The sequence below is a fragment of the Cryptomeria japonica genome, chromosome 2, assembly GCF_030272615.1.
Source record: "Cryptomeria japonica chromosome 2, Sugi_1.0, whole genome shotgun sequence".
NCBI lineage: Eukaryota > Viridiplantae > Streptophyta > Pinopsida > Cupressales > Cupressaceae > Cryptomeria > Cryptomeria japonica.
In genome coordinates this window covers 559,752,728-559,767,799 of record NC_081406.1, presented here as the reverse complement: position 1 = coordinate 559,767,799, position 15,072 = coordinate 559,752,728, and the positions used below count along the sequence as shown (strand labels likewise).

The window sequence follows — 15,072 nt, the reverse complement described above, 5'->3', positions numbered from 1 at the left end:
GACAAAATATATACAGTAGTTGCCTGTTTCGACATAAATTATAAAAAAAAGTTTTGATTTACCCTTCATCAATAACTTCATGAAGACATTCTTTAATACAGTACCTTCCACATATTTTTCAACAGGCAACCAGTTGAGAAAATTCAAGAAAGTGCTCCATTAATATTTTCTATGTAGTATTTGTACTAATTAATGCTTGAAAGAGCATGTTTACATCATGGAGATTGAAAGGGATTGTTCAGATCCGTACATATAGATCATGGAGAAAAATGAGCAATAAGAAACACCAACATTCAACTCCATCAAGGAATGATTCATATGATGTCACAGCATATAAGATCACTTGACTGATTTTTTAAAAGGAAATTACAAGAAACAGATACCTGCATGACACTGAAGTCTTGCGTTTCCTATTTAATTAGAATTTTCAAATAAGCAATAACCCTTTGACTATGTGCGACAGCTGCCATTAGTCTATAGAATGATGTATTTTTACACCTTCAGATATTGATATGTTTTTTCTTATCGTTTCATTCTAGTGTTCTCTCTTCCTAGAACATTTCTATTGTTAACTGCTGTAATCTCTACTCCTATTGACCTACTTTTGGTCATCTGTGGACTTTAATATAATTTCTTTCTTTCTATCTCAAACATGGTCAAGTTTTGTCAAAAGAAGCAATCCCATATACTATAATATAAATAGAAAACTGCTTGAAATGCAATCAGTTTATGAATTTTGAGTGCTGGAGATTCTGGCCACAAAAATATCAATATGCATTTGAATACCAGAAAACATACTGAAATAGACTGGCAAAAACACTAATTTTAATAGTAAAACCGAACACCATATATCCATGTAAATTTGTAAATTTGTAAGTTTGATGTAAATAATCAAAGTAGTGTATACATAGGCACCTCATTTTTTGTAACTCTGGGTTGAGAATGGAAGAGAGAAGATCACTTGGTTAGCTTTCCAACTTCTACACCACCTTGTCTTTAAATTCGAATTATTACACCAATTTTCATCATGTTCTTGAGACTTCAGAAGTGGCAGATCGTAGAGCATCTTCTGCATAGCAAAATAGGACAACTTTGAAAACAATTCCATCGTGAATTATCTCATTTGCTTTCTTAAGAGGTGCCATAGCTACTTTGTACTTGTTTAATTGAGCTTAAGAAAACCACAAACACCATCTTTCAGGCTAGATTTCCCCACATAAGTTCCCAAGATAAATACTTGTAAATTATTTGATAATTATTTTCCTTCATTCTTGCACTAAAATTGCTACTCTTTCAATGCAATTTACTCTTCATTTGATGCTAATATAATGGAAAATAACTATAAGCATTGTAATGAATTGTAAGTAAACGATTTTTCATAGAAGCATAGTATTACGGATCAAAAGCAAATAGCTATATGCAACAATCTTGCTGCCATATCTGATCTAGATGCATTATGTGTGTCAGAATTCAGAGTACTTATAAGAAAAATATAGATAATTGCACCAGAATTTCAGAATTACTAGCAACAATTGATCAAAGCTTACAAGATTCTTTTCTGAAGATGTTGCTCTTACTAACGTTTCACCCCCAGTAAATTTGCTGTGAATTCCCAAGTGACAATCGCTGCAGCATTAGCAGGGAAAGCTCTCACTAATGTGGGCCCTAAACCAGCATATAGTCCTCTGAAACCGAGTTCTCTATAAATCTGTAGAACATAGAATAAGGAAATAGTTTGTTCATTAATATGAGCACTTCCTACTTTTAAATCCATCTACAGGTTATCTAAGACTCCTTTCCAATAGAATAGATCCTAGAGGGAAAGCCAGAAAAGAAGTCACTGTAGTATTTGATTATTTACTTTATTAATTAGAACATTCTATAGAATCGCTATAAGATAGGCATGCAAATGATTGATGTCACTATCATAGATGATACCTTTTAAATGCAGAACACAAGGAAAAGTGCAAATAAAAGAATCAAACCTATTCAATAATGCAACCATCAATCTAAACAGATACCCTCAGTAAAAGCCTAATAAACATCCTTCATTAGAAAAATATATGATCCTTCTAAAATAAAATACATCCAAAAAATAAAGTGTATAGGTCCTACCATCCTGATTGTGTATATTGGATTCCTGCTGGCGTTAATATCAGGAGCTGTTTGAATACGGGTTTTTGCAACATCAAGAGGCAAAATTGTTGACCAGAACTGCAATGCAACTTATTAGTTTAATTGCACACGTTTGTTCTACAAAAAAATCAGCTTAAATAAATAAAGTTTAAAGTTGCAGATTACATACGGCAATTCCTGCAAGCCCACCAGAGACAACTCCAACTCCTGCTTCTATAACAATTTTAGAAGAATAGTTGACAAATTGAGAAGACTGGGAATCCATTTGGGGATTCACCTTAGCATGCACACTAATAATTGAAAGCATATGATAACGAGTCAATTCATAAGTACTGAAGAAAACTGCATTTCCTATTGACTCCCTCAAAAATGTAGTTAGGCCACCACGAAACAAACCTTGTACCTGAAACATTATGCACCCAATGAAATAATCAAACAGTAGCTTGTATATTGAAGGACACCACATGTGCAGCATATACATTGCATGACTACAATGACGTACCAGATAGTATCGGCAATTTAACAACTTACCTTTTCATTTCTAAGAGTTTGCAGTGCACAGTCCAGAGGCCCAGCATATCTCTGGGGATGCTTTTTCAGTTGCCTATTGTCTTTCTCCTGAACTTGCAATCTACACTGCAAAACAGCAAATAGTCACTGGTATGGTGTCTAGATTTCAATTTATACACAAAGAAAGCATATAACAAATACAAATTCTACTTCTAATTACCTTTATCAACTCTGCTGGGCACAGTACAAAACTTATTAATGCTCCACCAACAGCCGCAGAAGGAACAACAATCTGAAGTTTGGGCCTGCCGCTGCCAGGATCTCCTCCCTTTCCAAAGAACCACCATGCCAAATACGATCGCATCAGGGCCGCAGACATAAACTACGCACTACAAAGAGGAAAAAGTACATCAAAAAATTGCCAAAAAAGGTGAATATAAGGTTGCTGTTGATTACCTAGTAGTAAAGGTGCTGTTAATTACCTAGTATTAAAGTTAGCCAATGGAAAAAAAATTTAAAATTGCTTGATCAAACAAATACATGTACACTGACAAAGAAAAACCTGCAAAGCTAACTTCATTTGAGAATAAACGCCAAATAGAAGTGAGCTTTCCATAGCCATGCCAGCAAAAGATGAGGTTGCCCCAGTGTAGAGACCCTTCACCTGAACCATGGAAAGGAAGCATCATGTGATCCAGTGTAACCTACATATAAACTTTACCGCTTTTAACTATACATAAAATGTAATATAGGCAAACACTTTTGGCAGAAAGGACATTTCTATTATCCAAGGTTGTGGACAATGCGGAAATTGCACACACTATAGAAAACAGAACATCTGAGATTGTCCAATTGGAAAATATCTCAAACCAGAATGATTAAGGTATTTTACATGATCAGTATATGTAAACAATTAATGTGAAATTAAGCAGTTGGAAAAACTACTATGCCATGTACAAAGGATGCACAGATAATTCTCTCCATATTATTATAAATGATTATGTAGTAAGGGCTTTCAGTATCAACTGTTCTACATATTCCACACACAGTTCATGCAAGGAATGTTTTCTTCTCCGGCTTGCAAGCCACCTGCAATATTTTGTTTAGAGACTATGATTGGGTTTCATAAACAGCAAATGAGAGGGAGGTGATGAAATTTTTTTTACAACATTGACAAAGAAGTCAAGAGATTAATGAAATAATAGATACATTATAGCATTGGAAACAACCATGTGCAAATATCTACGGAATCGACCATGCTCATGAATCTTTCTCAATCAAACTCCATGTGTGTATCTTTGGCTGCAATTGAAGATTTCATTTCAACCTCAACAAAGATATCAAACTTCAATATGACAGTGACTTGGTTTTATCTTTAACACTTGAATCTGTCTCTGGAATTCCACTCAGATCGCAAATGCAAAATAAGTATTCATACACCTAATTTATGACTCAAATATTCTAAACTCATAAATAATAAAGGCAGCCTCAAGAGATACAAAGCTTCATGGGCAGTAATTATAGAATCATTTATGATATAATAATATATACATTGGATGAGCATCCAAGGATTCGTGCACTAGACAAGCTATGATTATTTATTAACATACATCACAAGAACTCTCCTTCAATGCTACTTAAAATGAAAAGGTATGTTTGAAATAACCCACCAACTATTATTTCTGAAAACAATCTTTAATTCAACTCTATAAGCCTTGCATACAGTCTATTAAGAAACAAATCTTAATCCAGTGCAGGCAAGGGTGTGGCCAGGGTTTGGAATTTTGATTGTGGGTTCATTCCAGACGATTTCAGAAGAACCCACAAATAATTTTGATTTTTTTCCTCAGCATTATGTCACCAATTCGCCAATTTTATGAAATTCGGAACTTTTTAAAAATATAAATAAATCATTGGAATTCGTCTGTGTATTGTGAAAAACTGTTTGGATATCTATTGCAGCATGGACTTGGTTGAAACTTGAAAACCTTGCGCCACATCCCAATCCACCCACCACTAAATTCTTGCTCTAGAACTCATGGGATCAAGGCTTAGGGCAAGTCCCCCTGCAGCTGCTTAGCTTATTTTTGTTAGCAGTTGCTGCTCAACTTTTTTGAGCAAAAATTTGTGAAACTAGTGGCCCTATGAATAGTAAAATAAAAATTTGCTGCTTACTTTTAAACAGTCCTCTTAAACGAAATTTTTAATAATAGTTCTTGCAAATAAGATTTGGAGGCAAAATTAAAGGCAAATAAAAAGGAGAATGGCGAAGCCATGTGTGTCATTTGTCCTAATTAGCATTTGCTGCTTATTTTCACCCACCCCTCCCTCCCTTTTTCCAAACCTTATTTTCAATTTTTAAGCAGCAACTGCTCCACTAAAATAGGGAAAGATTCCAATTTATCCTTTTCCCCTAATTAAAAATTTACATGGGAACACTCCAGCTGCTTAAATTTAAGCAAAAATTGTACATAAACAGCCGTATGAGGACATGGGATTATATTGCCATATTCATGATGAACGAAAAATTATAAGCAGCCCGCCAAAAGCCAAAATAATAAATGCCCTATTTATATTCAATTTTTTAAAAATTATTTATTTTTTAATATTAGTATTTAATAGTTCAAATACTTTATTTGAAATATATAATTAATATATTTAATTTATTTTTATACCAATATGAATATTAATATGTTAAAATATTAAATTATTAATATATTAATATTAATATCAATATCGATATTAAATTATTAATATAAGTTAATTAACATTAATATTAATATATATTCTATGTACATAGTTTTTTTTTTATTGTATTGGATTAAGAAGATAAAAAAATACATCAGATAAACATTAGACACAATACAGAACCGCAAAGCAAATCAGCAGAACCCAGCAACAAAAAAGGATATGGCTGCTGCCCAAAGAGGTGGATTCTCACAGCCAGCAACACAAAAGACAATAAGCTATAACAGCTCTCAGTAAACAAACATCTACAGCATAGTCTAAGAGTCAGACATACAAAAATTGTGTACTAAAAACGATAAATATACAATCTTGGAGATACAAACATTGTGCCCTCAGTAATTACATTCACTGTTTTCCTTGTTGCAGCTATTAACTGTTCTGTCCTTATCCATGGAAGAAACAAATTCCTGTCTTCTTTTTAACTACCTTCACAGTCCTGCAGAGTCTACAGCAAATGACCTGTTGTGGATGCAAACAGAGTTCTCACCAAGTTGTTGACTTGAGCACTGGTTCAAAATCTTGGCCTGAAGTTGGAACTTCAAGTCTTCCACCTGCTGGTAAAAATCATCAATGGTAGGGCTATTTTCATTCAAGTAAGATGCTATGTTCAGCACTTGTATATGAAAGTTGGAACAAATGGTGAGGATTTCGATCTCAAGAGGCAAGAAAGAGAGAGACAAGGCAACCTGGCAGCAGATCTTCCAGATATTTTTAATTATAATAAGTTGACAGGAGCTAGACAACATGTTATGGGCTTTAGAGGACCCTAGAAGAGCAGATTCCCATGTCCAAGGGAAATGAAAAAGGGCGGGTAAGGCAGCAATAAGGGCTTTCCCTAATAATTTAGCATGAGAGCAAAAGCAAAACAATGCTTGAAAGTTCCAATCTTCCCACATAAAGTACAGGAAGGAGGAGGACGGAGGTATTCAGACGATTCCCCACTGGGAGTTTTGCGTGCAAAAGTTCAAAAGCAGTGAGTTGAGATTGCAAGTCAGTTTTTGTCTTCCAAATTTGCAAGCTGAGTTTATTCCAATAAGATCTGCTGAGGTTACTGTAATGTCCCCTAATTAAGATCTGTGCATAACCAATTAATAACCAAGTTATAATTTTGTTTTAAGTAAATTCAATCTTAATTTAATAACAACTCTTGGAGCTCAATCCCGATCGTCAACTATTCCGTCCCTTTTCCCAGAAGAGGTTCTTGCTTACCTAGGGAGCTCGACACCAGTTCTCTCTTAGGTCCCAGATTACTTGACTCAATCCTCTCGTCCTTAGGGCTCGCAGCCCAGACTTAGGAGGAGTCTTCACCCTTAGGGCACCCCTTGACTGGATTTACTCTGCCTCTCCCTAGCAGCCCATCTCCCTTGGGGATTTGGAAGAATAAGGATTCGGTTGTTGATTGGATTGAATTTAGAGTTTGCTATAATATTTGGATATTAAACTTAACATGCACTTGGTGAATAATTAACTTCATTGTATATTTAAATTAATCGTCTAACCATTGTACATTAACGTTTGTGTGATTATTCATTCATTCTACATTTGCTCATATTGAACATTATTTCCATTATTTGGTGTATTTGAATTAATATATTAGATTAATTTCTTATGAATTTATTCAGTTTCCTTAATCATGGGTATATTGACCCATAGTCATTTATTCCCTAATTCAATTTATATTCATATAGCCATTGAAGGTAAATGAACTTAATTTAGGCAACTCAAATTTCATTAATTATAGATGCTCTTGTATTGGAGTGTATTATAATTTAAATAGTATGAATTGTATTTAAATTGTATGGATGTATTGTAATGTATTAAAGGTGTGTTATATATTTTACTCATATAAATATATCATGAAGTATTAATTAGTGCCTTATAGTTTAAATCGCATAAATGTATTGGAATATATTAAGAATGCATTATAGTCTTAAGTCCTATGAACGTATTGTATCGTAATGATTTTGCATTATAATCTCATTCGTGTGAGTTGCAGGGAAGGGCGGATCGGTACTTACCTGGGTTGTTGATGACCTTCTTTACTATCGCTGCATACCCTCAGATTTCCTGCAATTTTCCTCTGTAACTTCCGCGTGCTTATTTTTTCCCTTATTCGTTGTCATCGGTATATAAAATATGCACCTGAACAGTCACGTTTAGGGTTACGTTTGTAATGGTTCGGCGCCATAGAAGAGTCCTGTCGTTTGGTTTAGATCCTTCTTTTGGCGTCGAAAATAGAAATCAATTAGTTTGAAACCGATTACCTTGCTTGCCACATTTGGACTAAAGAAATTGCGCTTTGATATTCATATCGTATGCATCTCATTCGCGCGATAATAATAAGAATAAAAATACTAACATGAGATACGGTTTTTTTTATTACAAATGGTCATTTGTCATTGTTTAAATATAACATATTGGGGGTCGGGTTATCACAGCTACATTTCCAAATTAAGTTTAGTCGGTGAGAAAGGGGCAAGCACGGCACAAGCTGCTTGTAGAGGATTTTGGTTCTCATATTGCTGGCATTGGGCCACCTCCAATCCTTGTGAAAACTCAAGTGGCAACTAGAAGACACGAGAACAGTGAGATTTGGGGGCACAATTGTCTGCAGTTCCAACACCATGGCTTTGTCTCTATAATTCAGATTGAAGCATAGTTTCAGCTGATTCGATGATTTCCATGAGAAACTAGATGGGTCCCATAGATCTCTAAACACTTGGATGCCTTTCTTGAATAAGCGTTTAGCCTTGAACATAGGAAATAGTTTATATTAATGTATCTTTATATTCTTATATACAATCATATTACTATATTTTTTAGTTTTTATTTATATTTATATTAATGGATATTAGATCTATTTTTTTATTATTTTTTTAAGTCTAATATATGTGTGTGTTGGGGGGAGCGAGGGTAACGAACCCAACCCCCAAATTTGTATGCACATTATAAAAACCAATTATATGAACAAACATATAATGCCACCAACTCGCTGCACCTTACAAACCAATTAGACTGAGCTGTACTCTTATAGTTCCTCCACCTTAAATGGGGGCCATTTTCAGACTATTCCATAACATATTTTTGACACATACCTGTGTCATACATCACTCCATGTCCATAAATTGAGCATCATCTAGAGTTGACTGAATATTTGTTTTTATTAAATGAATTTGTATAGTATTTTAAAATAACACACGTGATAGGTTTACCTTCAGATTTTGTTTCATCTTCTCTACCATATACCCATTGAATTATGTACAGATTATAGGATCCATATTTCCCTGGGGTTGAACAAGTCAGCCAGTCCATCAAGACTATTTCAGACACAAATTCAGGAAAAATAACCTAAGCACAAAAGCCTATCCAACGAGTGAAGACATGATACATTTAATAAGCTGTGAAACTTGGACCTTCTGGTTGGCCTGGCAGAGTATTTGACACATTACTAGATTTGGGTGAGTTGGTAGTTTACATGGCATATGGCTAAAGACATCAATTAGGAAATACACCTTCTGAAATATTGAATTATCTATGACACTTCAGATAGTGAGATATCACACGTGACGACAGGAGGATTTCAAACATGGTTTGGGATATGATGCTTCCCAGATTTGGGTTCTTCTACCATAGCAGACATGTATCAGCAAAAAGGTAAGAAAGCTGACCTATTCTACTGTGTGTCGACCTTCTAAAAGCTTGACCAGATTCAGGGAAGACTAACAAATCTCACATGTATTCCATGTGTTAACTCCCTTCCTTTTGTAAGAAGGGAGCATTCTCAGTATCATGAAATAGGCAGATTCAGAATTTGGGAAGTGTGAAGTTGATGGAATTGTGAATGAATGAGCAAGGATTGTGTGTGAGAAAACCAATCTTCATGTTGAAGGCATTAATTCTTGAAAATTGCACATTTGGAGATTGTAGGAAGAGGAAGAGAAGATGTGAAAAACATCAATATAAGGACGAAATTTTGGAGATTATCAATCCTATGATTGCATCTGTTAAAGAGGTGGAAGAAAATGCCATTGGACTGTGGCTTAGTGTGGTAACACTGGGGACTGACTTTCAACTTCATAACTCTTCCCTATAGCCCAAAAGATCATTCCACACTTAAATGTAACTCTGATAATGTGTGCTCTTATTTCAAAGTTTAACCCTCAAATTTCCAGCTTGAATGTGATTTTATACAAGCATTCAGACTGTTCCTCTATATGGTCACCTATATATTTCTCCTTCATTCTTGCTTGGGATCCTCATGCATTGTTCTCAATTTTGCTTGTGAAGAAGGGACTGTGTGAATGGGAAGAGAAAGAAGGAAAGGACTATTAAGCAAAGATATGAGGAAAGAAGGGGTCCATTTTGAGAATCGACATCACCAAAGGAGTACAAGAGTAATAATCAGCAATGTCGTGGCACTTTCTAACTTTTCAAGTGTTCTGTTTGGCTGCTGTTCTCCTATAATTGAGCTGTGAAGCAGCTTTTAAATTTTTTATTTTATTTTATTTTTCTATTTTTAGCAAAACATTGCACTCTTCTAGCTTTCTGATTTTTCATATATTTAGGATATTCTAAATTCAGAAAAAAATGTTGTTTTGTTTCTGGAATAAAGCACTTTGTCTTTATTTTATTTAGTTTGTTTCTGCCTTAGATCTTGTAAAGCCCACAAGATTATCTTAATTTATAAAAGAGATCTTGAGCACATAACTTGGCAGTAGGGAAAAAATTAGAAAATGAAAGAAGAACACAGTACTCGAGTGTAATTTAGTTTCAGTTTAATAAACAACATTTGTTGTTCATATTTTTCAGCAGTGTGTGTTTGCAGATTATCATACTCAAATATGTTGTTTTGATTGAAGTTCCAGTTTACAGTAAGGACTTTTTTAGTACAATCTGCTTACCATGGTCTGTATTTAAATTAAAATATGATATCAAAGCACAGTAACTGAAATCTTCCAGGTCCATGAATGGAATGTACTGTTACTTGTGAGAGGGAGCTTCCAAAAATATTTCAGTGTCCTTCAGTGATTGAAGTAATCTGAACCCATGAGAGGTTGTAAGGTCTGATACCCTATTTGCTCTAGTGATTAGAGTGTTGCATGACGCCTGCAATAGACTGCTGATCTGATTTATTTTCGGCTGATTTGTTTAGTTCCAGCATGCTCTAGCAATTGCAAACATGACAAGTCTTGATCTCAAAAGTGTGATCGCCTAGCATTTCCAATAGAACTGTGAGAGGTTGTGGGGTGTGATGCCCTAATTGCTCCCATGATTAGAATGTTAAACAACACCTTGATAGGTTGCTGATCTGATTTATTTTCAGTATATTCCAGCAGTTGCAAACATGACTAGTCTCGATCTCAAAGAGTGTGACTGTCTACAGGGCACTTCCAACTTTTCCCCTTGAATGTTTAAATTACATCTGCCACTGTAAGAGTTAATCTTTGGGATTATGTGGACACCAAGGTGGCACCTCCTACTAATCCTGTTCAGTTGGCTGAAGTCTGAAGAGAAGGCCAAGGCAAAGTGAATTATTTTAATATTAGAGAAGGATCATTTCATCTGTTGCCTTGCAAAGAAGAAGACAGCAACGGAGATGTCTGATGCATTCATCACTTTATATTAAAGTGTTAATATGTCCTATAATAAGATGTTGAATAACAAGCTCAATGCCACACATATGAGTGAAACAAATGCGGTAGCCACCTACCCAATAATGATCACAGAACTTCATGATCAACTCTAATCTATGAAGATAGTCAAAACCATGCCCTCATCAAGAAGACGTAGGAAAGGTGTCAAGAAAGGAAACAACTCAAAGACTTATCAGAAAAGGAAAAAATGACTTAAGCTATATCATGTGTTTCAAATGCCATATGAACGCCCACTATGCTTCTTGGGGGCTTAAGATGAAAAAGGGAAGCGCAAGCAACCACAATAAAAGCGATTTGAAGGGAGTGCAGAAGCTTCAGTGATGGAGGAGTATTATCCAAACTCAAGACAACCTTCTCCAGAGTGTCATGTTTATCCACTAAAAACCATTTCTAGTGTAGAGAGGTACATGGATTATGGACCATCAAGACACATGACCTTCACTAAGAAAGCTTTTAGAATACTTCAGAATCCAAAAGAAAATATACAAGTAGAACTTGGTGATGATGCTACATATCTTGTTATAGATACTGGAACTACTACTTTCCACATACCTTCAAGTGATGTTCTTGAACTTCAAGATGTCCAGAATGTTCCTAGATTAACAAAGAGATACTCAGTCTATGAGCTAAGTTTGACAATCAATAAGATATAATTAGAAGCTGCAATCAAGCACGTGGACAAGTATGGGCCAAAGGTATTGTTGATGTGTTTTTTAGACACCTCTAACACAGAATAAAATACCAAAAGTAATATATCCTCTCTTGAACAAAATCTTCCCAAATGCTAAACAATGTGATCAATTGGAAGACTCCGAGGTTCTGAATGTCAAGTCTTGACGTGCTCTTGGATAAACTCATCTATATGATGTGATTTTGCTGGAATCAAAAGGCGAACATAAATTGAATCTTGAATGCTTGAATTATGCTAGAACGAAGGATTAACTGATTTGGAAAAAAAAAAAAAATGATGAAGGGTTGGGAGAGTTAATCTAATCCTAGGAATGTAAGAAAATATGGACAATCTTTGGTGAAACTCAACTAAGCTAGGCTTTGACATGCAAGCAACATCTCCACGAAGCTAGTGCAATCTCCTAAGGTAAGCATAAGATGTTCAAATCACTACCAACTACATAGATACCATCAAGACGATGCATATCAATGAAGAAATAGCAATTGAAGTGAAGCTTGAATAATGATTCCAGTTGACTAGGCAAGGCAAGTTTACAATCAGCAAACTGCTAGTAGTATGGATATACAAATTCCACCATTGATCATACACAAAGTTCTTTCATTCATCTAATTATCAATATTTAACATGAAGATCCATCAAGAAACCATGCAATTGTAGAAGAAACAACACATTCCACCATAACTTCAATGAAAAGGAAGTTTATTTACAACTTTGGCAACAATTTCTGCCTTCTATTCCTATTCTACTCTAGCTGCTATATGCTATTATTATCTACTACTAAACAATTCTTGAACTACTAACTATTAACCTGCTATTAACCTTTACAAATGAGGAGAGTGGAGCCTTATATAATGCTCTTTGTTACAATGAAGGGCTAGGATCGAATCCACATCAATGGCTAAGACTGAATGATAGAAACCCTAATTAGGGTTTGTTACCCCCATTGCAAAGGATTTAATGCTTGACCAATAATAAACTTACAAAAATTGGGACACATGTCCTTCCTTGAATAATTGACCAATGAATGGTGAGGGTAGGTACATTGAAGTTTGTGGCCACATGTAGAAGTTGTCTCCTTGATAGATGAGTTAGGTACATTGAATCTGGATGCCGACTTAAAATAAAATGATTGCATAAAACTTGGTTGCCACCTCAGCTTGCTTGATCTTGTAATTCATCACAAGGAGGATTTTGTGATGGAGGCATATCTCTTGATACTCAACATTTCCAAGCTCAATCGAATTGCATTGATGATGACTTTGCTCAAGTTGATCCTTCAACTTTGATTAGCTCTTCTAGCTATACTGGCAATAGCTGTTGGATTTCCAGAGGAAATTCAAGATTGTGAAAATTTTCTTCCTCTAGCTCACGCACTCTCATGCCTTGCTCTTGTGAGACTTGTGAAATCTTCCCTGCAATTATTATGCCTTTCTCTTGCATTGTCCAATCTACCCTTTCTTTGCTTTGAGCATGCTGATGTTGATGTGTGAGTCCTCATCTCCCCCAAGTGATGGAGTTCCTTCTTCCTTGTATCCATATCCTTACAAGAACACACAAACCTTGATCAAGATATAGAAGAGAACCACTTCATTATTTAAATTTGTAAACGATTTCCCTTTGTTTAATCCCTGATTTTCATCTCTAAAGTCTGATTTTGTCCTATTTTCAGTCTGAGACTCCATTTTTATATGAGATTTAATCATTCTCGGATCTGATTTTCGAGTTTTATCCTGATTTCTTGTCTAAACATGTGCAAGTTCAGACTTTTCCTGGGTCAATGACACTACTGATGAGGAGATTGGGATTTGGATAGGGCAATGACAGTGAGAGCAGGTCGGACATTTAAAGAGGCAAAGACAATGCTCCAAGATATCAACTTCAATCTTTCAAATAGCCACAAAAAAAATATCAAAACATTTCTCCTTAATCAAAATTGGAAAACATTCTACCCTGATCGGACTTTTAGAGGGCAAAGGAAATGCATCAAAGACAGATCGTGGATTCTGGACCCCAAAGGAAATGAGCCCAAGCTTGATCGGAGATTTTGGGGGTCAAAGGATATGACGCAAAGGGGGTTCAGACTTTTAAGACCCCAAAGGAAGCCATTCAAAAATAGATCGGGGATATCAAGGGGCAAAGGAAATAGGTCTTAGGCTAGGCTAGGCTAGGTCTTAGAAATTGGTCTTTTTTGGCTTACTTGGTACTTGTAAATTGCTTGGATCCTAGTTTAGATCTCTTGCATTATCAGTTTGAGTCTCCTTTGGCCTCTTTGAGGCAGTTGTAAAGTTGAAATCAGAAGTCCACTTTGCCATTTTTCGCAAGTGGCCCATTGTACACGCACTAAGTATAAAGTGACAAATCATCATTTTTTTATTTTTTTTGGGGGGGGGGGGGGGGGGCAGGGGGTCTTTCATTGAGTGAATTTGGGGGGGTGTCTTGTGTGATTGTGCCTCTTTTTCCTTGTGCTCTTTCATTTTTGTTGCTATGGGTCCTCATAAATTTCCACATTTAACTCCACATAATTATGCATCTTGGAAATTAAAAGCATGGAGCAAACTAATGGAAAAAGGACTCGCGCATTACATAGATGGAACGATAGTAGCACTAGCAGATCCTAAAGGTGATCCTAATGCTCAATTAGAATGGCTCACTAAAAATTGCATGGCTCTTGGAACTTTGCGTAAGTATGTTTCAAATGACCTCATTTTTCAAATTGAGAAGTGTTCTACAATCAAAGAGGCTCGGGATATCTTTTAGAAACTGTATGGTCAAGTTGATGAAATCAAACGCTACAAGATTGACAATGAGCTCACCAACTTGGATACCAAGAGTTTTGATACAATCCAAGATTATGTCACCAAGGCAAATGAGCTAAGAGCAAAGCTTAAGGATTGTGGAATTGACAAAAAGGATGCTCAATTGATATTCAACTTGTTGGACAAGCTTTCACCCGAATATGCAACATTTGTTTCTAGCTTCCAAACCCATCGCTTGATAGTGGGGAGTTCCTACACTATGCCTTCATTTGATGCTTTCACAGAAATTTTGATATTGGAACAATCTAAGTTGTTGAACATGGGGATTCTCGAGTCTTCAAAGTCCAAGGCTTTGGTGGCTAATCAAGGGAGTCAAGGCAAAGATTCAAATAAGAAGAAGAAGCAATCTAAGTCAAAGCCACAGCAGGGAAAAGGACAATCATCCTCTCCATCACAAGGCGATTTTTCATCCTCTTCCAAGAAGGGAAATCCACCTAAGAAGGAAAAACCAACTTGTGCTTATTGCAAGAAGTATGGTCATGATGAGCATCGATGCCACACCAAGCAAGTTGATGAG

General features: G+C 35.6%; 1 protein-coding gene across 2 annotated transcripts in view; it reads right to left on the bottom strand.

Moving 5' to 3' along the window:
• Window positions 1-803: 803 nt before the first annotated feature.
• Window positions 804-15,072, bottom strand: part of LOC131038078 (mitochondrial arginine transporter BAC1) — a 48,356-nt gene continuing 34,087 nt past the window's right edge. For both annotated transcript variants that reach the window (XM_057970380.2, XM_057970381.2), the window contains exons 3-9: window positions 3,209-3,310; window positions 2,867-2,974; window positions 2,668-2,772; window positions 2,306-2,539; window positions 2,116-2,214; window positions 1,548-1,708; window positions 804-1,069 (exon numbers count right to left, since the gene is read on the bottom strand). In XM_057970380.2, coding sequence (XP_057826363.2) covers window positions 1,577-1,708; window positions 2,116-2,214; window positions 2,306-2,539; window positions 2,668-2,772; window positions 2,867-2,974; window positions 3,209-3,310 — 780 coding nt within the window. In that variant the 3' untranslated portion in view covers window positions 804-1,069; window positions 1,548-1,576. The remainder of the gene's footprint in view (window positions 1,070-1,547; window positions 1,709-2,115; window positions 2,215-2,305; window positions 2,540-2,667; window positions 2,773-2,866; window positions 2,975-3,208; window positions 3,311-15,072) is intronic.